Source organism: Mustelus asterias, chromosome 4 (assembly GCF_964213995.1).
Source record: "Mustelus asterias chromosome 4, sMusAst1.hap1.1, whole genome shotgun sequence".
Lineage (NCBI taxonomy): Eukaryota > Metazoa > Chordata > Chondrichthyes > Carcharhiniformes > Triakidae > Mustelus > Mustelus asterias.
The window spans coordinates 71,271,888-71,296,492 of NC_135804.1; the positions used below are offsets into that span (position 1 = coordinate 71,271,888).

Below are 24,605 nucleotides of genomic sequence, written 5' to 3' on the forward strand. Positions count from 1 at the left end.
CTATGATTGTCCCACAGTCCAGTTTCAGCATTATCCTTGGTGATTAATCTGTGTGCTTGGAGTGTCGAATCCAGGCTCCATTTCTACACAGTCAGGTTGGGGGCAGATTGCTCAGCACAAAGCAAACTCCTGCAAAGCTACATATTCCACCACTGAGCCCCTACTGACAGTTTCCGAAGGTCCGCGTGACACTGCTTTTCATCTGGGACTTGACCAAGAACAGGAATCCAAATAATCAGCTTTGTGGATTCTGATGTTGGAATGTGTTAAATCTCACCTCAATTGAATCCTGACTTGAAACTTTTCCAATGTAATTATGCAGCAGAACCACAGTCACATTCCTGCTCTAGTCACAGCCTGGAAACTTCTCCTGCCTCCTTTCTGTGTCTCCGGATAAATAGGGAGTTGCTCACCCCTCTCTTACTCACTGTTACTGTCCACTTGTGCTGTGAACAGCCCTGAGATATGAAGTGTTATCTTCACATTGGACTCCTGCTGACCATGATCTGGATCAAGGTCAGTGATCCCGCAGGTAAGCGTCAACACATATACAGTCTACGTAGGTTTGACTCCAATCTAAATCATTTGTGGGAGTTTCTTGGTATCAGGTCTGCACTTTGAGATCAGATAAACAGGCAAATGTCCTTCCTGTTACACTGGGTTCAACACAACAGGAATGGACTGTCCAGTAACCCCTCATTAGAGAGAATTCGTATAGGATTCTGCTCCTGATCACTGTCCAGTGATCCCTGGGCTAGAGAAAGAGATAAAATCATACAGGTAAAAGCAAAATACTGCGGATGCTGGAATCTGAAACAAAAACAGAACATGCTGTAAAACCTCAGCCTTCTGACAGCATCTGTGGGGAGAGAATAGAGCTAACATTGAGTCCAAGTGACCTTTCATCAGAGTACAGATGAAGCTCTGACAAAGGGTTATCTAGACTTGAAACATCTGTTCTATTCTCTCCCCACAAATGCTGTCAGACCTGCTGAGATTTTTCAGCATTTTCTGTAAAATCATTCGGGATTCTGCTTTGATCACTGCCCAGTGATCCCTGGGTTAGAGAGAGAAATAAACTCCTCCAGGATTCTGCTCCTGATTAAAAGCAAATTACTGCAGATGCTGGAATCTGAACCAAAAGAGAAAAGGTTTTCAGTCCAGTGACTCCCAGGTTACAGAGAGAAGGGAAATCGACTAGGGTTCTGCTGCTGATCACTGCCCAGTGATCCCTGGGTTAGAGAGAAAGGAAATCAGCCAGGGTTCCTGCTGCTGATCACTGTCCAGTGATCCCTGGATTAGAAAGAGGGGAAATCAGCCAGGGTTCCTGCTGCTGATCACTGTCCAGTGATCCCTGGGTTAGAGAGAAAGGAAATCAGCCAGGGTTCCTGCTGCCAATCACTGTGCAGTGATCCTGGACTAGAGTAAAAGAGTAGAAATCGGCCAGTGTTCCTGCTGCTGATCACTGTCCAGTGATCCCTGGATTAGAAAGAGGGGAAATCAGCCAGGGTTCCTGCTGCTGATCACTGTCCAGTGATCCCTGGGTTAGAGAGAAAGGAAATCAGCCAGGGTTCCTGCTCCTGATCATTGTCCAGTGATCCCTGGGTTAGAGAGAAAGGAAATCAGCCAGGGTTCCTGCTCCTGATCAGTGTCGAACGATCACTGAGTTAGAGAAAGGAAATCAGCCAGGGTTCCTGCTGCCGATCACTGTGCAGTGATCCTGGACTAGAGTAAAAGAGTAGAAATCAGCCAGGGCTCCTGATGCTGGTCACTGTCCCTGGGCTAGAGACAGAGAGAGAGGGGAAATGAGCCAGAATTCCTGCTCCTGATCGTTGTCTCATGACTCATGCCTGAACTTGTCCATGTGTTGGGAAATAGATTGTTGTGAGTAATATGATTGAATGGAAAATGTAAATATTTAACCTTCTGGTATTGAATCATATACAACAGATCAGAGATCAATGTACATGCAAATCAGCAAGATAAGATGTAAATACCTTATGAACTATATTATAATTGTTAATGCTCGACTAATATTCTCTCTAGAAAGGAACATTTTCTAAGTTGCTCTGCTTCATTTCTGCATATGCACAATGATTATTTGAATTTTAAAAATATTTTAAATCTTTTGCTCATCATTCTCTTCTGCGTCTTCTTTCCAAATTCAAATCTATTTTTCCTCTATTCTGTATCTGATTTCATTGAGTTGTTTGAAGGGGTAACGAAGAAGGTAGATGAGAGCAGTGCAGCTGATGTTGTCTACATGGAATTTAGCAAGGCTTTTGACAAGGTACCGCATGGTAGGCTGTTGCATACGGTTAAATCTCATGGGATCCAGGGTGAGGTATCTAAATTGATACAAAATTGATTTCTTGACAGAAGCCAGAGGGTGGTTGTAGAGGGTTGGTTTTCAAATTGGAGGCCTGTGACCAGCGGTGTGCCTCAGGGATCAGTGTTGGGTCCATTGTTATTTGTCATTTATATTAATGATTTGGATGAGAATATAGGAGACATGGTTAGTAAGTTTGCAGATGACACCAAGATTGGTGACATAGTGGACAGTGAAGAAAGTTATCTCCGATTGCAACAGGATCTTGATCAATTGGGCCAGTGGTCTGACGAATGGCAGATGGAGTTTAATTTAGACAAATGAGAGGTGATGCATTTTGGTAGATTGAACCAGGGCAGGACTTACTCAGTTAATGGTAGGGCGTTGGGGAGAGTTACAGAGTAAAGAGATCTTAGAATCATAGAATCCTACAGTGCAGAAAGAGGCCATTCGGCCCATCGAGTCTGCACCAACCACAATCCCTATCCACATATCCCTACATATTTACCCACTAACCCCTCTAACCTATGCATCCCGGGACACTAAGGGGCAATTTAGAATGGCCAATCAACTTAGCCCGCACATCTTTGGACTGTGGGAGGAAACCGGAGCACCCGGAGGAAACCCACGCAGACACAGGGAGAATGTGCAAACTCCACACAGACAGCGACCCAAGCCGGAATTCGAACCCAGGTCCCTGGAGCTGTTAGCAGCAGTACTAACCACTGTGCTACCTGCCGCCCCAATCTAGGGGTAAATGTTCATAGCTCCTTGAAAATGGAGTCACAGATGGACAGAGTGGTGAAGAAGACATTTGGCATGCTTGGTTTCATCAGTCAGAACATTGAATACAGGAATTGGGACATCTTGTTGAAGTTGTACAAGACATTGGCAAGGCCACACTTGAAATACTGTGTGCAGTTCTGGTCTATTATAGAAAGGATATTATTAAACTAGAAAAGATTTATTAGGATGCTACCAGGACTTGATGGTTTGAGTATAAGGAGAGGTTAGATAGACTGGGACCTTTTCCTCTGGAGCGTAGGAGGTTGAGGGGTGATCTTATACAAGTCTGTAAAATAATGAGGGGCACAGATCAGCTAGTCAATATCTTTTCCCAAAGGTCTAGTCTAAAACTCGAGGGCATTGGTTTAAGGTGAGAGGGGAGAGATACAAAAGTATCCAGAGGAGCAATTTTTTCACACAGAGGGTGGTGAGTGTCTGGAACAAGCTGCCAGAGGTAGTAGTAGAGGCGGGTACAATTTTTCTTTTAAAAAGCATTCAGATAGTTACATGGATAAGATGGGTATAGAGGGATATGGGCCAAATGCGGGCAATTGGGATTAGCTTTAGGGGTTAAAAAAAAGGGCGGCATGGACAAGTTGGGCCGAAGGGCCTGTTTCCATGCGGTAAACCTCTAAACCCCTTCCTGTTCCTGTCTCCATCCTCTACACACAGTTGGATTTATTACTCGACTATTAATCTCAACACCCTCCAAGAATTCTAGCTTAATGAGACAACAAGAAAAGGATTCGACTCTTAATTGATCTAACAATCTCTCTCTGTATTTAACACTTTAGGTACCAACTCAAACTTAAACAGTTGCAACTCTAATTCATTTACTGAACTTTAATTCTCAACTTAACATTAACTCTATCTGAACTTAACTTAAATTATTTAACTATAAATAGATACTACCGAATTTAGGAAAACCTTCGCCATGAAATATCCCTGATGTAGAATCTATCTTCTGTCTGAAGAATCCTTCAGGGCACACTTCTTACAATGGTGAATCTCTATAAAGTTGTCGTTGGCAAACAAAGGACTGCACATGTCTTTTAACTACATATTCTTCACTTGCTTCCAGAAGATTCTGTTACCCAGCCAATTGTGTAACCAGAAACTGATCACACGGCTCAAACAGCCAATGAAATTACTTGTAAATGACACCATTATGTTTGGTTCAGATTGCATGTCCCTCACATAACGGCAATAAAATTCGATGCCATCCAGACGACTCGAAAGTACACTTCCCATATTTAGTCAACACAGGAAGCTTCAGACCACAGTTCCCAGATCAGAACTCCGATTCAGAATAACTTTACAACCTGCATCTAGTTGTAATTATAAATTGACCAAAAATCCCAGCATGCTTAGCTCTCAGCTAGAATAGCCATTTTAAAGCCAAAATTGTTGTTAAAATCATTGTTGTAGTCGTTTTATTCTCTGTCTACAGATTTTCCAGTCATTGAGGGATAGGTCAGCTTTGGTCTTGTCAGCACAGAGAGGCTCCTCAAACTGCTGTGCTGCCTGCCTGAAGCCCTGGAACACATTTCTTCTTTCCACGAAAACATGCACAGTTCTGTCATACAGAAGCTCACTCACACCAGCTTATAAATCAGTTTTCCCAAGTCTGCAAGGAGTTAGGACTGGCAGAGTCAAAAAGACCAAAGTTATGGGCCAAGTTGTAGAGATTCCAGCTTCCAACAACACTGAACCTCACTCTGGAGGTCACCGAAAGCTTCACAAACTTTGGGTCAACAGTTACCAGCAAACTGTTCGTTGATGCTAAATGCTGAATAATATACTGACCCAACGGAACACAAAGCTGCAGGGAATCGAGGGCCAGTGTTGGGTTCCTTACAGAGCACAATCTCCGGCAATGGTTTAAAACAATGTCTTTTCATGTTCCTGTACTGCTTTCAAGTATCTAAAATGATTCTCTTTGATCCACAGCAATTTGGAGTAATTCTTCTATGCCAGAGGAGGGACTCACTGATTCCTCCAAAACAGCACGTGACTGCGCATCTCCTGCTGTCCTGTAAGTTGTCAGTAATTGCCTGACAACTTATTTCTCTCTGAAGAATCCTTCAGGGCACACTTCTTACGATGGTGAATCTCTATAAAATAGTCGTTTGTTTGCCAACAACTTTATAGAGATTCACAATCGTAAGAAGTGTGCACTGAAAGATTCTTCAGAGAGAAGTCAGTTGTCAGGAAATTATGCATTTAAATTCAGAGCTGACACTAATAGCAAATGTACTGGACAAACTAGTACACAAAATAGGGCTCTGATCACAGGTGTTGATCCTCTCACCATTCAGTTGAAGTATTGCGAAGACTTGGTCAATGTAGAGATTTCAGGGTGCTTCACAGTTTGGGAAAGTGAAGCTATGAATGGTGATGGGTCTGGACTAAACTCCATCAATAACGGACTCACCTTGCTCTCCAGAAGTGTCAACATTGCATGCTGCAGATGAGACAAAGTTTAAAAAGGGCTGCAGGGAAAAGCCTGGGAACTACAGGCCAGTGAGCCTCACATCTGTAGTGGGTAAATTGTTGGAAGGTACTTTGAGAGACAAGATCTACAGGCACTTAGAGATGCAAGGACTGATTAGGGACAGTCAGCATGGCTTTGTGAGTGGAAAATCATGTCTCACAAATTTAATTGAGTTTTTTGAAGGGGTAACCAAGAAGGTAGGTGAGGGCAGTGCAGTTGATGTTGTCTACATGGACTTTAGCAAGGCCTTTGACAAGGTACCGCATGGTAGGTTGCTGCATAAAGTTAAATCTCACGGGATCCAGGGTGAGGTACCTAAATGGATACAAAATTGGCTTCTGTCGTTGTAGAGAGTTGTTTTTCAAACTGGAGACCTGCGACCAGCGGTGTGCCTCAGGGATCAGTGCTGGATCCACTGTTATTTGTCATTTATATTACTGATTTGGATGAGAATATAGGAGGCATGGTTAGTAAGTTTGCAGATGACACCAAGATTGGTGGCATAGTGGACAGTGAAGAAAGTTATCTCCAATTGCAACAGGATCTTGATCAATTGGGCCAGTGGGCTGACGAATGGCAGATGGAGTTTTAATTTAGACAAATGCGAGGTGATGCATTTTGGTAGATTGAGCTAGGGCAGAACTTACTCAGTCAATGTTAGGGCGTTGGGGAGAGTTACAGAACAAAGAGATCTAGGGGTACATGTTCATAGCTCCTTGAAAGTGGAGTCACAGGTGGACAGAGTGGTGAAGAAGGCATTCAGCATGCTTGGTTTCATCGGTCAGAACATTGAATACAGGAGTTGGGACGTCTTGTCGAAGTTGTACAAGACATTGGCAAGGCCACACTTGGAATGTTGTGTGCAATTCTGGTCACCTCATTATAGAAAGGATATTATTAAACTAGAAAGAGTGCGGAAAAGATTTACTAGGATGCTGCCGGGACTTGATGGATTGAGTTATAAGGAGAGGCCGAATAGACTGGGACTTTTTTCTCTGGAGCGTAGGAGGCTGAGGGATGACCTTATAGAGGTCTGTAAAATAATGAGGGGCATAGACAAGGTAGATAGTCAATATCTTTTCCCAAAGGTAGGGGAGTCTAAAACTAGAGGGCATAGGTTTAAGGTGAGAGGGGAGAGATACAAAAGTGTCCAGAGGGGCAATTTTTTCACACAGAGGGTGGTGAGTGTCTGGAACAAGCAGCCAGAGGTAGTAGTAGAGGCAGGTACAATTTTTCTTTTAAAAAGCATTTAGATAGTTACATGGGTACGATGGGTATGGAGGGATAGGGGCCAAATGCGGGCAATCGGGATTAGTTCAGGGGTTTTGAAAAAGAAAGGGCGGCATGGACAAGTTGGGCCGAAGGGCCTATTTCCATGCTGTAAACCTCTGATTCTATGATAAGGGGGTTTGAGAGAGGCATGACAAGAAGCACGAAATAATAGCATGCAGGATGAGGAGGAATTTCTTCTCTTAGAAGGTTGTTAATCTTTGGAATTCTCTATCTTAGAGAGCAGTGCAGGCTGCATCACTGAATTTATTCAAGGTCAAGCTGGATTTTTGATCTACAAGGGAGTGTAGGTAATGGCGAGACCAAAAGAAAAGTGGAGTCAATGTCACGTCAAATCAGCCATAATCTCATTGAATGATGGAACAATCTCAAGGGCACAAATAGCCTACTCCTCCTCCTAGCTCTTGTAATTGTATGATATGGAGCAATTAAAAAATCTACTTTTATATTAGAGAGACACAGGTACACACAGAGCACGATAGATACAGAGTAGAAATCTCTCTGCACTACCACCATCAAACACTCCCAGGACAGTTACAGCACAGGTTAGATACACAGTAAAACTCTCTCTACACTGTCCCCATCAAACACTCCCAGGACAGCAACAGCACAGGGTTAGATACAAAATAAAGCTCTCTCTACACTGTCCCCATCAAACTCCCAGGGCAGGTACAACACGGGATTAGATAAAGCTTTCTCTGCACTGGTTCCAGCAAACGCTCTGGAGTGCATTACAGGACTGTAGGGGCAGCACGATGGCACAGCGCTAGGGACCCGGGTTTGATCCCAGCTTGGGTGACTGTCTGTGTGGTGTGTGCATTTTCTCCCCGTATCTGCATAGATTTCCTCCAGGTGCACTGGTTTCCTCCCACAGTCCAAAGATGTGCAGGTTAGGTGGATTGGCCATGGTAAATTGCCCCTTAGTGTCCCAAGATTAGTGGGATAAACGCATGGTGTTAAGAAAGTGCAGCCTGGGTAAGATGCTCTGCCAGAGTCAGTGCAAACTTTATGTGTCAAATGGCCTCCTCTTGCACTGGAGGAATTCTATAATTTGATAAAATGGTCTTGATTCCAAGATTGCGGTCCCTGCTTTAAGAGTTATTACTCCCTGTGCGATACTGACATGCTTGTTTATACTGACAGTTTGTTATGGACAAGGAGAAAGTTGGCCTACAAAAGACAGCTTTGGATTGGGGGAAGGCAGATTTTATTAAAATAAAACAGCATCTGGCCAAAGTTGGCTGGGAACAGCTCCTTGCAGGTAGGGAGGTATAACAGGTATACCGTTTTGGATACTATTGAGGGGGATAGCTTGTCAGGGGAAGATACCAGCAGCAGCCAGTCCTGTGGCACCACACCTAGTTCTGCTGTAGAGCAGGGTCGGGCAAAGAGCAAGCGAGCTGTAGTAATAGGGGACTCGCTAGTTAGAGGCACAGACAGGTGTTTCTGTGGCCACGATCGAGACTCCAGGATGGTGTGTTGCCTCCCTGGTGCCAGGGTCAAGAATATCTCTGAGCGATTGCAGGACATTCTTAAGGGGCAGGGTGAGCAGCCAGAGGTTGTTGTACATATTGGTACCAACGACATAGGTAGGAAAAAGGATGAGGTCCTGAAGTGTGAATAGACTTTGGCAGAAGGCCTCGAAGGTAGTAATTTCTGGACTACTACCGGTGCCACGTGCTAGTGAGAGCAGGAATAGGCAGATTAGGCAGATGAATGCATGGCTTGAGAGCTGGTGCAGGGGCCAGGGATTTAGGGTTTTGGATCATTGGGGTCTCTTCTGGGGAGGGGCTGACCTGTTCAAGAGGGACAGGTTACAGCTTGAACTGGAGGGGGACTAACATCCTGGTGGGGAGATTTGCTCGAGCCACTCGGGAGGGTTTAAACTAGTTTGGCAGGGGGTTGGGACCCAAAGCAGTAGGGAGACTGCCTGGGAAGGTAGTGGAGGCGGAAACCTTACAACCTTTAATAAAAAGTATTTGGGTGAGCACTTGAAATATCATAACATTCAAGAATATGGGACAAGTGCTGGAAAATAGGGTTAGCGCGACTTTAGTGGTAGTTATTGTCAGTGCAGACTTGATGGGCCAAAGGGACTTTTCTGTGCTGTGTGACTCTATGACTTTTCACCTTGCCACTTGCTGAACTCAATATTCTGTACAGGTTCAAGACTACAGAGGGTTTGGAGATTTGTGTTGACCCAAAGGAGCTATGGATGCAAAAAGCACTTGGCATCCTGAAGAAACGGTTTGAACAGAGCTAGAAACGGAGGTCATGGGGAAGCCCTACAGTGATGAATCTGGACCCAGGAGGCCACACTCATTCTCGTATCAATAACAGTAGAGAACTCAGTACATTCATCCTGCTGCTTCATCAATCTTTTCCTGTTCTCTCATTTTTTGCTAAACTGCACATTTATTTTAGCATTCATATTTCCATGTGTTGGGTTTCTCCAAGGCAAAATACTTTCCTGAAGCTTGCTTCCTTTCATGCAAAGCATCTCTGTACCGGTCCACACGATCTTGTGATATTTTTGCTCCATAGTAGTCGAATTATCATGGTTTCTTTCTAATCTGGAATGTTTAGCTGTGTCAGATAATAAAAAGACAATTCTGCCATCTTTTGTACTCATTATTACTTAGGGCTCACTTCCCATCGAACTGTTCTCATCCAAATCCCAGCCAGATACAAGTACATCAGGTCAGATAACTCAATTCCTGACTCCACAAAGCCTTCCCAAGTCAGGACTGTAATGGAATACTCTCCACTTGCCTGATGGGTGAAGCTCCAACACAAGCTCAACATCATCCAGCATAAAGCAGCCCCCTTGATTCACACCCCCATCCAGCAACTTAACATTCACTCCCTCCACCACTGATGAACAGTGGCAGCTGTGTATACCATCTAAAAGATGCACTGCAACAACTCACCAAAGTTCCTTAGGCAGCACCTTCCAAACCCACAACTACCACCATCTATTAGGGCAAGGACAGCAGAGACATGCAAACACCAAAACTGGAGATTTCTCGACAAGTTGCTCACCATCCTGACGTGGAAATATACCATTGGTGAATGTCTGGAATGCACTGCCTGGGGAGGTGGTGGGAGCAGGTACTATAACAACATTTAAGGGGCATCTAGACGAATACATGAATAGGATAGGAATGGAAGGATATGGAATCCGTAACTGCATATGGTTTTAGTTTAGGGAGGCATCATGTTTGCGCACAGGCTTGGAGAGCCAAAGGGCCTGTTCCTGTGCCATTCTTTGTTCACTCCTTCGTGTAGCTGGGTCAAAATCCTGGAAATCCCTCCCTAACAACACTGTGGGTGTACCTACACCTTATGGATTGCAGCAGTTCAAGAAGACAGCTCAGCACCACCTCCTGAAGGGCAATTAGGAATGGGCAATGCACCCACATACTGAGAGAATAAAAAATAATTGGATATCATTCAGCACCAATTGCTAAGTGCTGTTGTGAATAGGGCTGTCTCTGATGTGGGATGGAGAATTCAAAAAGGCCAGTGGAGAAATGGAGGGGGTATCACCTCAGCAGGCTCTGCATGGGAAGAAGGGGAGAGGGGGGCAGTGTTGGTGGACAGAGATTAATTGCGCAGCACTAGAGATGATAAAGCACAGGGATGAAGACAGTTGTCAAAGAACCTCATGGTCCACTATCCCATAAAAAGGAATTATGGAAACTAACTTTGATGTGTGACTGGGGAGAATCAAATGGAGTTGGCTAACACACTCAGCAAGAATGAGACACAGCTCCAGGGAACAGAAGGTGGAAGAAGACTGGCACCAATTTAATAGCATAGTACGACACAATGAAATGAATCAGCACCAAAACAATTCAATATACACACAGCAATGGGAACACAGTACAGCAGATCAATATTTATTCTTTTTTTCAGTTAATATACACATTGAATACAAATAAACCTAATCTCCGCAAGAACTTGATTACAGCATCAATCTGAATGTACCCAATTCAAATAAAGGTCATTAGCGTGCTAGAGTCACAAGAACAAAGATCCCAGAGTCTGGGTTAAAGAGGAGAATTCCCTGGAACAACAGTACTTGCCTCACAGACGCCATTCAAACAGGTCAGGCATCAGTGAGAGTCTGGTCAGACAGTATGATTTTTTCACCCGGTTTGAAGGCGGGCATCCCCATGTAAGGACAGCTGGCACAACGGAACGCATCACCAAGGTAGCACTGCAATAGTGAGAGGGAGTAATGACATCAATGTACTCAACACAAAGAACAAAACAGTCAAGATGCAATAATTGCCAGTTTAACAAGAGATAGAGATACTCCAGTGTAACGAGGGAGGGGTGGGGGGTGGGGAGCACCCCATCCAGCGGCAGAGGGGCGGGGGAGACCCCCGTCTCGTGGGGCAAGTGGGGTGGGGGAGACCCCCGTCTAGTGGGGGCGGGGGAGACCCCCGTCTCGCGGGGAGTGCCGGTGGAGACCCCAGTCTCACGAGGGCGGGGGGAGGGGGGCGAGGGAGACCCCCGTCCCACAGGGGAGGCGGGGCAGGGGAGGGGGAGACCCCAGTCTCGCGGGGAGTGCCGGTGGAGACCCCTGTCTCACGAGGGCAGGGGGGGGGGGCGAGGGAGACCCCCGTCCCGTGGGGGAGACCCCAGTCTCGCGGGGGAGACCACAGTCTCGCGGCGGAGGAGGGGGTGGGGGGGGTGGGGTAGACCCCTGTCCCGCCAGGGAGACCCACGTCTCGCGGGGGAGGGGGGGGTGAGACCCCCGTCTCACAGGGGAGGGGGCAAGGCAGACCCCGTATCGCGCGGGGGGGGGGGGGGGGCGGGGGAGACCCCCGTCTCGCGGGGGAGAGGGGGGTCGGGGGAGACCTCCGTCCCACGGGGGAGAGGGGGGGGTGGCGGGGGAGACCCCCGTCCGGCGGGGGAGACCCCCGTCTCACGGGGGAGGGGTGGGGGCGGGGGAGACCCCCGTCTCACAGGGAAGGGGGGGCGGGGGACCCCCGTCTCGCAGGGAAGGGGGGGGGGGGCGGGGGAGACCCCTGTCTCACGGGGAAGGGGGGGGCGGGGGTGACCCCCGTCTCACGGGGAAGGGGCGGGGGGGGGGGGGGGGGAGATTCCCGTGTCGCGGGGGAGGGGTGGGGAGACCCCCTTCTCGCGGGGGAGGGGGGACCCCCGTCTCGCGGGGGTGGCAGGGGAGAACCCCTCCTCTCGGGGCAGGGGAGACCCTCGTCTCGTGGGGAGACCCCCGTCCCGCGGGGGAAGGGGATGGTGGGGGAGACCCGTCTCGCGGGGGAGGGGGGGACCCCCATCTAACGATGGAGAGAGAAATAGAGACACCCCAGTCTAACGAGAGAGAGACCAAGAGAGAGAGAGACCAAGAGAGAGAGAGACCAAGAGAGAGAGAGACCAAGTGTAACGAGAGAGAGAGTGAGAGAAAGAGAGAGACCCCAGCGTAATGAGAGAGATACACAGAGATACAGTGTATTGAGAAAGATCCCACGGACCTTGAGGGAAGCTAGTGTTGAACTTGCAGGGGCCCTGGCAGACATATTTAAAATGTCAGTATTCACGGGGGAGGTGCCGGATGATTGGAGGGTGGCTCATGTTGTTCCGTTGTTTAAAAAAGGTTCCAAAAGAAATCCGGGAAATTATAGGCCAGTAAGTTTGACGTCGGTGGTGGGCAAGTTATTGGAAGGTGTGATAAGGGATAGGATCTACAAATATTTGGATAGACAGGGACTTATTAGGGAGAGTCAACATGGCTTTGTGCGTGGTAGGTCATGTTTGACCAATCTATTAGAGTTTTTCGAGGAGGTTACTAGGAAAGTGGATGAAGGGAAGGCGGTGGATGTTGTCTACCTGGATTTCAGCAAGGCCTTTGACAAGGTCCCTCATGGGAGGTTAGTTAGGAAGGTTCAGTCACTAGGTATACATGGGGAGGTAGTAAATTGGATTAGACACTGGCTCAATGGAAGAAGCCAGAGAGTGGTCGTGGAGGATTGCTTCTCTGAGTGGAGGCCTGTGACTAGTGGTGTGCCGCAGGGATCGGTGTTGGATCCATTGTTGTTTGTCATCTATATCAATGATCTGGATGATAATGTGGTAAATTGGATCAGCAAGTTTGCTGATGATACAAAGATTGGAGGTGTAGTGGACAGTGAGGAAGGTTTTCAAAGCTTGCAGAGGGATTTGGACCAACTAGAAAAATGGGCTGAAAAATGGCAAATGGAATTTAACGCAGACAAGTGTGAGATATTGCACTTTGGAAGGACAAACCAAAGTAGAACGTACAGGGTAAATGGTAGGACTCTGAAGAGTGCAGTTGAACAGAGGGATCTGGGAATACAGGTACAGAATTCCCTAAAAGTGAAGTCACAGGTGGATAGGGTCGTAAAGAGTGCCTTTGGTACATTGGCCTTTATAAATCGGAGTATCGAGTATAAAAGTTGGAGTGTTATGGTAAGGTTATATAATAAGAAGTTTAACAACACCAGGTTAAAGTCCAACAGGTTTATTTGGTAGCAAAAGCCACACAAGCTTTCGGAGCTCTAAGCCCCTTCTTCAGGTGAGTGGGAATTCTGTTCACAAACAGAGCTTATAAAGACACAGACTCAATTTACATGAATAATGGTTGGAATGCGAATACTTACAACTAATCAAGTCTTTAAGAAACAAAACAATGCGAGTGGAGAGAGCATCAAGACAGGCTAAAAAGATGTGTATTGTCTCCAGACAAGACAGCCAGTGAAACTCTGCAGGTCCCACAGTTGGACGGGTTCATGGATGAGAGAGGTGTGGAGGGATATGGTCCAAGTGCAGGTCAGTGGGACTAGGCAAAAAATGGTTCGGCACAGACAAGAAGGGCCAAAAGGCCTGTTTCTGAGCTGTAATTTTCTATGGTTCTATGGGTACTGAGAAGCTGTGCACACTCTCATATGCTTTTCTGTAATATACTGGAGAATTATTGGCTGTCGTGTTCAGACGGCTGCCAGCTGCGTTGTACCTGAAAGCTTGGTGATACTCACACTTCCACAAGATGATTTCACCTGCGGCGTCTTGACATCTTTGGATCCTTTTCCGCCCAGTTCTTCAGCCAGCCCACAGGTACTGGAACAGAGACTGGCAATTATTTTTCAGCTCCTTTTAGCAACACAAGTAATGACCACCTTAAATAGCAATTATATTCTGATGCACTCAGCTGAACAAATAACAACCTGAGAGAGGGAGGAGCGGGGCATGAGGAAGTGACGTAGCAAGAGGTGAACAAGGGGAGGGTATTTGTTATTGTGTTCAGGTAGCTGGTGGAGAGATCCTTTCTTGAACCGCTGCAGTCATGTGGTGTCGGTACACCCGCAATGCTGTTAGGGAGGGATTTTGACCCAGTGACAGTGAAGGAATGGCAATATATTTCCAAGTCAGGATGGTGAGCGACTTGAATGGGAAGCTCCAGGTGGGACTGTTCCCATTGAACAGAAACTGAACTGGACCAGCCATATAACTACCGCAGCTGCAAGAGCAGGGTAGAAGTTATACCAATGCTGGCCTAGTCAGTGACACCCATTCTCATGAAAGAATTCTAAAAATACTGTCCTTGAACACCCAAGTAAGCCACAGGTGAATCACTCTTGCTCAGTTTTTGTTTTTCGATGAATGTATTTTTGTTGAATATTTTGAATTGTTCCTTTAAATGATTTCCACTGTTTATTTACCATCATATGTTTTAGTTTATTTATCAATCAATCTTTCCCCTCATACCAATACAATTGATAGTAAAATTCTTGTTTGTGATGGAATACTTTCAATCTTAATGCGGAGTGTAATTGTATTTTGATTACTATTTCCCAGCAGGTGATGGGAGTGTTTCACACTGACCAGTTTTTACAGGCACGTTTCTTTTTCTTGCCATCTCCGCAGTCCATGGCCCGCAATGAGGCCGGATCGGGTTTCTTCAAATCCTCCTCATCAAGCAGCTCATCAGAATCAATGAGATCCTAGGGAAAGACAGAGACTAGACATGGATGGGCTGTCACAGTGAAGATTTGACTTTTGGAATTGTGGAGACTGTGATCTTTATTTAAATATTTGCAGCTAGCTGTTATGATAGTTTTGGATGATTGTCCACAATGTAACACCCCTACTTTTTACAGTGAATCAGAATGAAGAACACCATCTGTGTCTTATTGATTTGTTTGATCATGAATATCCAAAGTTGGGTCTGCACAGTGGTTAGCATTGCTGCCTCAGAGCCAGGGACCCAGGTTCAATTCTGGCCTTGGGTGACTGTGTGGAGTTTGCACGTTCTCCACATGTCTACATGGGCTTCCTCCGGGTGTTCCAGTGTCCATCCACAGTCCAAAGATGTGCAGGTTAGTTGGAATGGCCATGCTAAATGTGCACGGTTACGGGGAACGGGCAGTGGGGTGGGCATGGGTAAAATGCTCTTTCAGAGAATCAGCGCAGACTCGATGAGCCGAACGGACTCTTGCTGCATTGTAGGGCTTCTATAGTTCTAATGTAAACTGTGATAAGGTTTGGTGGCTTGCTGGCACCCGAGTCATTAATTCTCTTCTCCTGCAGCTCCAGGTGCCTCCGGTGTACTCGACATTTTGTGACTGAGGGATAAAAGGATAATGGCATTATTTTTCTTACTCTCAAGGTGTGGTCAGCATTTCTTGGCCATTGCTCACTGCTTCAAAGCATTTTGATGCTGAGCAGCATGCTTGGCCATTGTAGAAGGCAGTTCACAATGAGCCACACAGATGTGAACATCGTGTAAACATGGTAAAGACAGCAAATTAATGAGCCAGATGAGTTTTACAGCTTCTGTGAATCACAGCCTCAAACTGCCAGGGTGGAATTAGTCCCCGATTGCTAGATCATTAACATCACCTCACTTCCATAGCCAGTGTGTTTCTGAGCCTACACACACAGGCTGGGGCTGTGCAGAACTGAGACGCTATCTGGCATTCACTGCGGCCAACTCACAATTCTGGTGACAACTAATTCAGCATCTAACAACTATCCACCAGGGCCTCCACCACCACCTCCCCCATTGATACAACAAGTGCCAGGATCTGCCCCGCTGCACCCCCACCCCCCCCACCCACCCAAACTGGTAAAAACTGGGATTGTCCATCCAAACCCCCCACCCCCAGATCTGGGTCAATACCAGGACCACCTCCCCCCCAGTCCGGATAAATATCGCCAATCCCCAGATCCAGGTAAATATTGGCAATCCTCCCAAATCTGGGTAAATACTGGGAATCCCCCTCCAATTTGGGTAAATACCAGGAATTTCCACCCCCCCGCCCCGATCTGGGTAGATACCGGGATTCAGCTTCACAGCTTCATATAGTCACAGCTTGGCTCAACTCACAGTTCCTTTCTGAGTGTGAAAGCTGCGAGTTCAAGCCCTCCACACTGGAGCTAGCTGTGTCTGCAGGCTCCTCCAGACTGCTTTTGAGGTCTTTGATAGAGAGGTCATTAACACAAGCTCTTCTTTCACTTGGCACATCACACTGCAATTCCCTGTACAGGAGAGCTGGATGTGCTAAGGAGGAAGCAGCACAGAGTGGGCACAAAGATTAGAGGGGCTCCACCATCTATGAGCATCTTGTACCTGGATCTCCAGGGCAGTTGCAGGGGCTTGGCAATTAAACCTCCCCTCTCCCCCACCCAGGGAGGGCCCTAGGAGACTGGAAAAACAGGGAAACATGCAGGGTTTGAATAGGAAAGCTCACCACATCATCATCATTCATGTCCATGGCTGTCAGAGTCCAGGCCTTCCTCGTACTGGGGTCCAGCTGAGGTTTCTCTAAAAGATCAAGTTCCATAAGTGAGTCTGACCTCACACCGCTCACATTCTCAGCACCTGACCAACTCAGTTACAGACAGACACAGTACCACCTCCTACACAACCACACTTTATCAAGTGAATTCAGCACTCTCACAAAACAGAAACCACTGGAAATTCTTAGCATGTCTGGCAGCAATAGTGGAGAGAGAAACAAAGTTAACCTTTCAGATTGTGATCTTTCATCAGAACTGGGAAAAGTTAGATATGACAGTTTTTATAAAGGTGAAATAAGGAGGGGGGAAAAAGGGACATGGCAGAAGATGGGAGAGATTAAACAACAGAGTTGATGGGACAGAGCGAAAGGGAGTGGGAATGACATTAGTGAAAAAAACAAAAAACTTGTCCAGATACTTTCTGGGGAAGAGAATTCCAAACGACCCTCAGAGAAAATATTCCTCCTCATCACCGTCTTAAATAGGAGACTCCTAATTGTAAAACTTTCGCCCCTAGTTCTACATTGCTCCATGAGGGGAAACATGCTTTCAGTATCTACCCTGTCAAAGCCCCCTCAGAATCTTCTAACATTCAATAAGATCACTTCCTATTTTTCTAAACTCCAATGACTATCGGTCCAATTTGCTCAACCTTTCCTTAGAAGACAAACCCTTTCATCCAAAGAATCAGCCTAGTGAATCTCCTCTAAAGTGCTTCCAATTCAACTATATCCCTCATTAAATAAAAAGACCAAAGCTATACTCTGGGTGCAGTTTCACGAGTGGCCTGTACAGGTGTAGCAATACTTTTATACTCCATTCCCATTGCAATAAATACCACTATTCCATTTTCCTTCTTAATTACTTTCTCTACCTGCATGCTAACTTCTCGTGATTCATGGACAAGAACACCCAGATTCTTCTGTATTGCAGCATTCTGCAATCTCTCTCCATTTAAATAATATTCAATTTTTCTGTTCTTCCTGCCAAAGTGGGAAATCTCACATTTTCCCATATTATATTCCACCTGCCAAATGTTTTCCCAATTCACTGACCCAATCAATATCCATAGAAGTTTCATAGAATCCTACAGTGCAGAAGGAGGCCAGTCGGCCCATCGAATCTGCACCAACCACAATCCCACCCAGGCGCTATCCCCATAACCCCATGCATTTACCCTAGCTAGTTCCCCTGACACTAAGGGTCAATTTAGCATGGCCAATCAACCTAACCCGCACATCTTTGGACTGTGGGAGGAAACCGGAGCATCCAGAGGAAACCCACACAGACACGGGGAGAATGTGCAAACTCCACACAGACAGTGACCCAAGCTAGGAATCGAACCCGGGTCCCTGGTGCTGTGAGGCAGCAGTGCTAACCACTGTGCCACCGTGCCGCCCCAGACTCCCTTTGCAGACACTGTGTATCCTCCTCGCAACTTGTTTTCCTACCTCCCTTTACATCATCAGTAAATTTGGATACAACACACCTCGTCCAAGTCATTAATATAAGTTGTAAATAATTCAGGTCCCAGCACTGAACCCTGTGGCACTCCATTAGTTAGTTTCTCATCCTGTAATGACCCATTTATCTCATTCTTTGTTTCCTGTTAGTTAGCCAGTCCTCCAGCCATGCTAATATATTACTTAATACCAGAAGTTATCTTGTGGTACCTTATCGAATGCCATTTGGAAAACAAAATACACACCACCTAGTGGTTCTATTTTATCCAACCCTGCTTGCTATCCCCTCAAAGAACATTGTACAAACAGCGAACATCCCCAATTCTGACCTTACGATGGATTGATGAAGCATTTGGAGATACCAATTTCCAATGTTTATTGAAATCAAATTTTACCAGCTGCTGTGGTGGGATGTGAACCCAGGTCCCGAGAGCATTACCCTGGGTCTCAGGATTATTTGTCCAGTGACATTACTACACCACTGCCTCCCCTTGGTGCCAAAGGCAGTCACTCTCACGTCACCTCTGGAGTTCAGCTCTTTTGTCTAAAGCTGTAATGAGGTAAGGAGCAGAGTGAATCTGGCAGAACCCAGAGTATCAGCGAGATTATTGAAGTGGCAGTAGCAGGGTGCCACTGCCACTTCATAGCACTGTTGATGGTTCCTTCCATCACTTAACTGATGATCAATCAAGAGCAGACAGATGGGCAGTAATTGGCCGGATTGGAATTGTCCTGTTTTTTTGTTTACAGGACATAACCGGACAATTTTCCACATTGCCAGGTAGATGCCAGTGCTGGACATGTACTGGGACAGCCCAGCTGGGAGTGTGGCACAAGTTCTGGAGCATGAATCTTTAGTACTATTGCCGGAATATTACTAGGACCCAAAGTCTTTGCAGTATCCAGTGCCTTCAGCCGCTTCTAGATATCACATAGAGTGAATCGAATTAGATAAAGACTGACAGCTGTGAAGTTAAGATGGATCACCCATTTGGCAATTCTGGTTGAAGACTGTTAGGAATGCTTTAGCCTTATCTTTTGCACAGATGTGCTGGGCTCCTCCTTCATTGAAAATGGAGATATTTGCAGAACCACTTCCTCCAGTGAGTTGTGCACTATTTATGACTAGATGTGGCAGGACTGCAGAGCTTATATCTGATCCATTGGTTGTGGAATTGCTTAGCTTTGTCTATTACTTATTGCTTATGCAAGTAGTCCTATGTTGTAGTTTCATCAAATTAGTACCTCACTTTTAGGTAGGAAGAGTGTTGTTCCTGGCATTAGAGCACTTCTAACTCTTCATTGTATCAGGGTTCATCCCCTGGTTTGTTGGTAATGGTAGAGTGAGGGATATGCAAGAGACTTCCTTAAGTATGACAGTACACAATCCAGGGAACCTACATAGATACCTGATAAAAGAGACTACTCTGTATCTATCCTGGGAGTGTTTGATGGGGACAGTGTAGAGGGAGCTTTACTTTGTATCTAACCAGGAGTTGCACCTGAACTCAGAGTGGTTGATGTTAGCTGCCTGTATTTCAAATTGTTTCAGTTCCCCTCACACTGAGCAGCACATATTTTAAAATGTACAGAATATTCTTTGAAGTAATGATGCTGATTACAGCAGCAGATAGCCTGCGAAACATGGAGCAGATCTGGACTCTTGGAATGAGTAGCCACGCTGACAAGAAAGGTAGAATGTGGATGTTGATGACAAGGCTGGTTTTGTTGCCTCAGTTACACAGCAGCATAAAGGAAATGGATTAGTCCAGTTCCCATGAACCACATGACAAAGCATCAGGCGGTGAACAAATACTTACTGTCTGCTGTCTCTACTTGCTTCACAAAGGACAGTCTCAGCTGAGCAGAGGATCCAATTTCAAAGTTTGGTTTCTTGGCCATCAATTCTTTCTTTATCAAGTTGTTACCTTGGTAACCGACAGACTGTTTTATGGAACTCAGCTGTTCAGCTGTTAGAGGCTCAGTTTGTATCTGTGAAGAAGCAGAGTTTATGGATCTAGTTAATGCAGCTGTGTGTGAGAACAGGATTAGGAACAACCCCAAGCAAATAAACTGATTGTGAAGCAAAGAGATCCACACTGACACACTGGGTACATAGACATTCAATCTATATTCACCCTGGCAGCCACACAGTTGGGTGAAAGCTACCTGAAGGTACCTGAACCTCTGCTGCTGACTGAGGGTGAATCATGAGTACAGAGGCAGTGCTGCATGTCTCCACTCAGACAGAGGGAATGGTGTTTGGGCTGAGAGAGCCCATTCCCTCCGGATCTACCAGTAACAGTCCGAGTCTTCAGGACAAGGGACACATTTTAAAGTGTCGATGGGAACCATGACTGCAGTCAGCCATGATCAGAGCCTCTGTGGTATTAATCCTCACCATCCACTTCCCTCCCCGCCACCACCCTGCCCTCCTCCTTGGTGCTGCTGCAATCTCTCCACACCCCACTCAACCCCCTCCTGCAACACACCCTCCCTCACCACAGCTTACTTTATCTTAGGTAGCAGGTGGACCAATTGGACAGGCTTGCCATAAGGACACCTACCTCAGTGATCTCGATAAATCCGGCCAGCTTTAGGACCGAGATGAGCTGGGATCCAGTCTTCAGTTTGCTGGAATCACCTAATGCAAACACAAGAGAGCAGTGGGTCAGAGCACGACACTGCTCCATGGTGGCTATGAAGGAAGGTTTGACCTCTTATGACACTGCGCATTGAAGCACAGAGGTGGAAGATGATGACTGATACCCCTGCAACTCAGGGCAAGAATCCTGGCAGCAGGACATTCTTGCTGAATGCCTTTGCATTACCATCCCAGACCCACACCCGATCCAGGATGACCCAATGATACCTGCGCATTAGGTTGATTGGCCATGGTAAATTGCCCCGAAGTGTCAGGTGAATTAGCAGGCCAAATATGTAGGGTTAGGACTTGGGTGGATTGTGGTCAGTGCAGACTCAATGGGCTGAATGGCCTCCTTCTGCACTGTAGGGATTCTATGATATTCCGAATGGATCCTGTGCATGAATGTCGCTTCTAACAAGTGTAAATGAACCACATTACATGTTTGATTGTCTTATCTCAATTATATTAAATCTTGATTATCTTAAATTAGTTTTTAGTGTAACAATTAGCACTAAGGATTGTTTACCAAGTGCTGCCCAATTATGCAATCATATCTAACATAGACATTTTGTTTTGGGTTCTGTGCTGGTTGAGTATGATCTGTACACTCTCTGCCTATTACAAAACAACTGATGGAGAATGCTGTTTGATTCAAGCAGTCTATTGTTGTAATCGACAACCAATGTACCTGGCATCCTATTTGATTGACATTGTTCAATTGTGCGATAAGCAGCAGATCTTTTTTTGGACGGACAGCAGCATCCTGCTAGTGGTAAATAGCACTTGTATAGTCACTCCATGTAGTGTGAAATGGCTTGATTCACCTGCTGTTCAACTTTCTCAGATACTTTGCCTTTGAGGTAATATGAGGTGGACTAAGCACTTTTCAGGTTCATTTGTGAGTTGACACTGAACAGTTTTCTCATCAAGATAGAATTATCCTGCAGAATAGTGGCTAACGCATTCTTTCTACGACAAACTTGCAAGGCGAGCAAATGGTTAGGCCCCTATTTACAAGAAAACTTTACAGCCTTCCAGACTCTCACTGAAGTCACTGTACTCATTATTTTGTAAGAGTTTTAACAACACCAGATTAAAGTCCAACAGGTTTATCTGGTAGCAAATGCCATTAGCTTTCGGAGCGCTGCTCCTTCTTTAACTTTAACCTGGTGTTGTTAAAACTCTTACTGTGTTTACCCCAGTCCAATGCCGGCATCTCCACCTCATTATTTTGCACAGCAGTTGCTTGTAACTGCTTTTGTCATTTACAGCTTCTGTAGTCACATCTTTTGTCTTTTTTATTTTCTCCTTTGCCGTGACCTTCAATTTATCAGTTTTTTCCCCCCAAAATGTAATTCCTCCTGGTTTCCACCCTATCACAGATCTTTTCTTTTGTACTTCCCTCTCCATTTCCCCTCCTCTCCAGTTCTGATGCAAGGTCATTGAGGTAAAGTACTGACTCTATCATTATCTCCAGATAATATTTCCCAGCATGTTGCGTCTTCTTCCTTCATTCTAATATTGTTCTTATGATCAATGTTTGGCCTCTCTATATTTGCGATCCAAAAGAAACATCGTATCTGAATTCACCCAGCAAAACACCAAAGTAAACTGTCACCTGATACACACACGGGCTCCCTGAAGTAAAGTCTTCCTCCAGGCTTGAGGATTCGAGCTATTTCAGCTAAGATCTCCAAACTGTGCAAGGTGGCAGAGCCTGGTGCTAGGCCCGAGAACACAAGGTCAAAGCTGGACTCCCTGTGAGCAGCTGCAACGAGACAGAAAGACAAAGAGAGCACGATGCTTGAAGGTCACGCGACAGCAGGATGAGAGCAGACTATCTGGACAGTTTAAAGGCTGTCACAGTAAAGACAATATTAGCACAGTCATCCAGCATTAAATACAGCTAATTCATTAACACATAGATATATGAGACCAAGTGTAATTCTTTCTTCCGCAGACAGATGAGTGCTGTGCAATGAACTGCCAGAGTTAGAGACTTATGTCAACATTTAAGAATAGTTTACAGGAAGGGGGCTAAGGGAATATTGCAAAAGGACGGAAACAAGGAACGAGACTAGTGCAAGTGTGGACAGTAGATCACTACCAACCTGGAGAGTTTGGTTTGATGTTGTAACTTCTATGTAACTTGCAGCAATAGTAGTTTTATCATTATTTTTCCAGTGGTGTGTGCTGTTCACCAATCACAACTCAACATGAGCTGGCTGCAAGCTCTCTTAAGATGCATAAAAGTGAAAGGAGGGGGTGGTGTTTGCAGCTCTGAAAGGTGATCTCAGGAAAATCCCATTCTTAGTTTGTGCAGTTACCTGATTTCAGTTCCAGCAATGGGGACATTTACCATTATTAGCTGGGACTATGGGAAAGGGGGTAAGCTATAATGAGAGATTGGCTAGCCAGGAAAAGAAGGGGAACATTAAGGTCTTTCTTCCAATGTGAACAGTTTGCACGATGTGATCAAATTTCTGGAGTGCTGATGCAGTCTACCAGCACTGACTGAGCTGTGACTGATGTTTAACTATATAGGGGAAGCATGGCACAGCTGTGGCTAGACAAGGAATGTTGAGGCTAAGTGCAGGTCAGTGGGACTCGGCAAAAAATGGTTCGGCACAGACAAGAAGGGCCAAAAGGCCTATTTCTGAGCTGTAATTTTATATGGTTCTATCTATGGGCGGCACGGTAGCACAGTGGTTAGCACTGCTGCTTCACAGCTCCAGGGACCTGGGTTCGATTCCCGGCTTGGGTCACTGTCTGTGTGGAGTTTGCACATTCTCCTCGTGTCTGCGTGTGTTTCCTCCGGGTGCTCCGGTTTCCTCCCACAGTCCAAAGATGTGCGGGTTAGGTTGATTGGCCATGCTAAAATTGCCCTTAGTGTCCTGAGATGCATAGGTTAGAGGGATTAGTGGGTAAAATAAGTAGGGATATGGTGGTAGGGCCTGGGTGGGATTGTGGTCGGTGCAGACTTGATGGGCCGAATGGCCTCTTTCTGTACTGTAGGGTTTCTATGATTTCTATCTATGGAGGCACTGGTGCCCATTTGGCTGTGTCAAAATGTTGCCCATTTGGCTGAGCAGCGAGTGATGAACTGGAAAGTTTTCTCTCTCTGTGCTTTGTGCACATTCAAATAGACACTTAGATGTTGAGAATTCTGTGATCGGGCTGTTCTCTTTGACCAAAGACTGGCAGATATGAGAGGGTGTGCAGCAGGGTAGGAAATCAGGCGAAATGGAGGTTACAGTCAGGGCTCCCCAAAGCTGAGTAAAGTGGTAATAAGACTGGAACAAGGAGCAGGAATGACAGACACTTTGCATGATGAGGAGAATTCAAGGGAGGTGAAGTAGTTTCTGAACTTACATATCCGCAGCCTGTCGATGTTTTCCATTGCCACATATCCTAATTCCCCAGTGACTGCCCGAACATCTTGCACCAACTCGGTCTGGGATTCAGCAGTGGAAGAATTGTCCCAGATAACAACAACATTATGACCCGTCTTTATATCAAACCGGTCCATTACAAATCCTGAAAACACAACTCATTAGAAAATATTGTATGTTACATGGAACAAACATTCCCTGTGATAACGCACATTAATAAATACTCGCAACATCAACGTCAGTGAAAGGAATCTGATGAGCAGCCGCTGCAAACCCGATCCCCCCTCTTTCCCCACTCACTGGGCCGGGGGGATATTAGACCCACAAACTCCCCAGACACATTCACACACTCACTTTCACCAACTTCGGCGCTGCTTTGGCGTCATCAAGTCGCGACAAACAGTGACGTCACAGC

The 24,605-nt window shown here is 45.9% G+C and overlaps 2 protein-coding genes across 4 annotated transcripts; one reads left to right on the forward strand and one right to left on the reverse strand.

Annotated features, from left to right (window-relative positions):
- The first annotated feature begins 465 nt into the window (after positions 1 to 465).
- LOC144493125 (C-C motif chemokine 18-like) lies at positions 466 to 9,162 on the forward strand. The gene is made up of 3 exons (XM_078212027.1): positions 466 to 532; positions 5,066 to 5,150; positions 9,063 to 9,162. The coding sequence occupies exons 1-3, from the start codon at positions 466 to 468 to the stop codon at positions 9,160 to 9,162; spliced, it is 252 nt and encodes an 83-aa protein (XP_078068153.1).
- A 1,618-nt stretch (positions 9,163 to 10,780) lies between these two features.
- Positions 10,781 to 24,605, reverse strand: ciapin1 (cytokine induced apoptosis inhibitor 1). Of its 3 annotated transcripts, none has more exons than XM_078211189.1 (9): positions 24,545 to 24,605; positions 24,171 to 24,335; positions 22,417 to 22,566; positions 20,719 to 20,795; positions 19,972 to 20,143; positions 16,640 to 16,713; positions 14,772 to 14,890; positions 13,925 to 14,006; positions 10,781 to 11,121 (listed from the first exon to the last, which is right to left on the reverse strand). In XM_078211189.1, the coding sequence occupies exons 2-9, from the start codon at positions 24,325 to 24,327 to the stop codon at positions 11,011 to 11,013; spliced, it is 942 nt and encodes a 313-aa protein (XP_078067315.1). In that variant the 5' UTR covers positions 24,328 to 24,335; positions 24,545 to 24,605; the 3' UTR covers positions 10,781 to 11,010. The 3 variants fall into 3 exon arrangements, with proteins under 3 accessions (XP_078067315.1, XP_078067316.1, XP_078067317.1); XM_078211190.1 differs by having other exon boundaries at positions 24,403 to 24,560; XM_078211191.1 differs by lacking the exon at positions 24,545 to 24,605 and adding an exon at positions 24,491 to 24,541.

Excerpts from the sequence above, each read along its gene's own strand:
- LOC144493125 (XM_078212027.1), top strand. The coding sequence starts at position 466 with ATGAAGTGTTATCTTCACATTGGACTCCTGCTGACCATGATCTGGATC. Across the intron at positions 533-5,065 it reads CAAGGTCAGTGATCCCGCAG|CAATTTGGAGTAATTCTTCT; the intron begins GTAAGCGTCAAC and ends TTTGATCCACAG. Across the intron at positions 5,151-9,062 it reads TGCGCATCTCCTGCTGTCCT|GTTCAAGACTACAGAGGGTT; the intron begins GTAAGTTGTCAG and ends TATTCTGTACAG.
- ciapin1 (XM_078211189.1), bottom strand. The coding sequence starts at position 24,327 with ATGGACCGGTTTGATATAAAGACGGGTCATAATGTTGTTGTTATCTGG. Across the intron at positions 22,567-24,170 it reads CATCGACAGGCTGCGGATAT|CTGCTCACAGGGAGTCCAGC; the intron begins GTAAGTTCAGAA and ends GTCTCGTTGCAG. Across the intron at positions 16,714-19,971 it reads GCAAGTAGAGACAGCAGACA|AGAAACCTCAGCTGGACCCC; the intron begins GTAAGTATTTGT and ends TTGATCTTTTAG.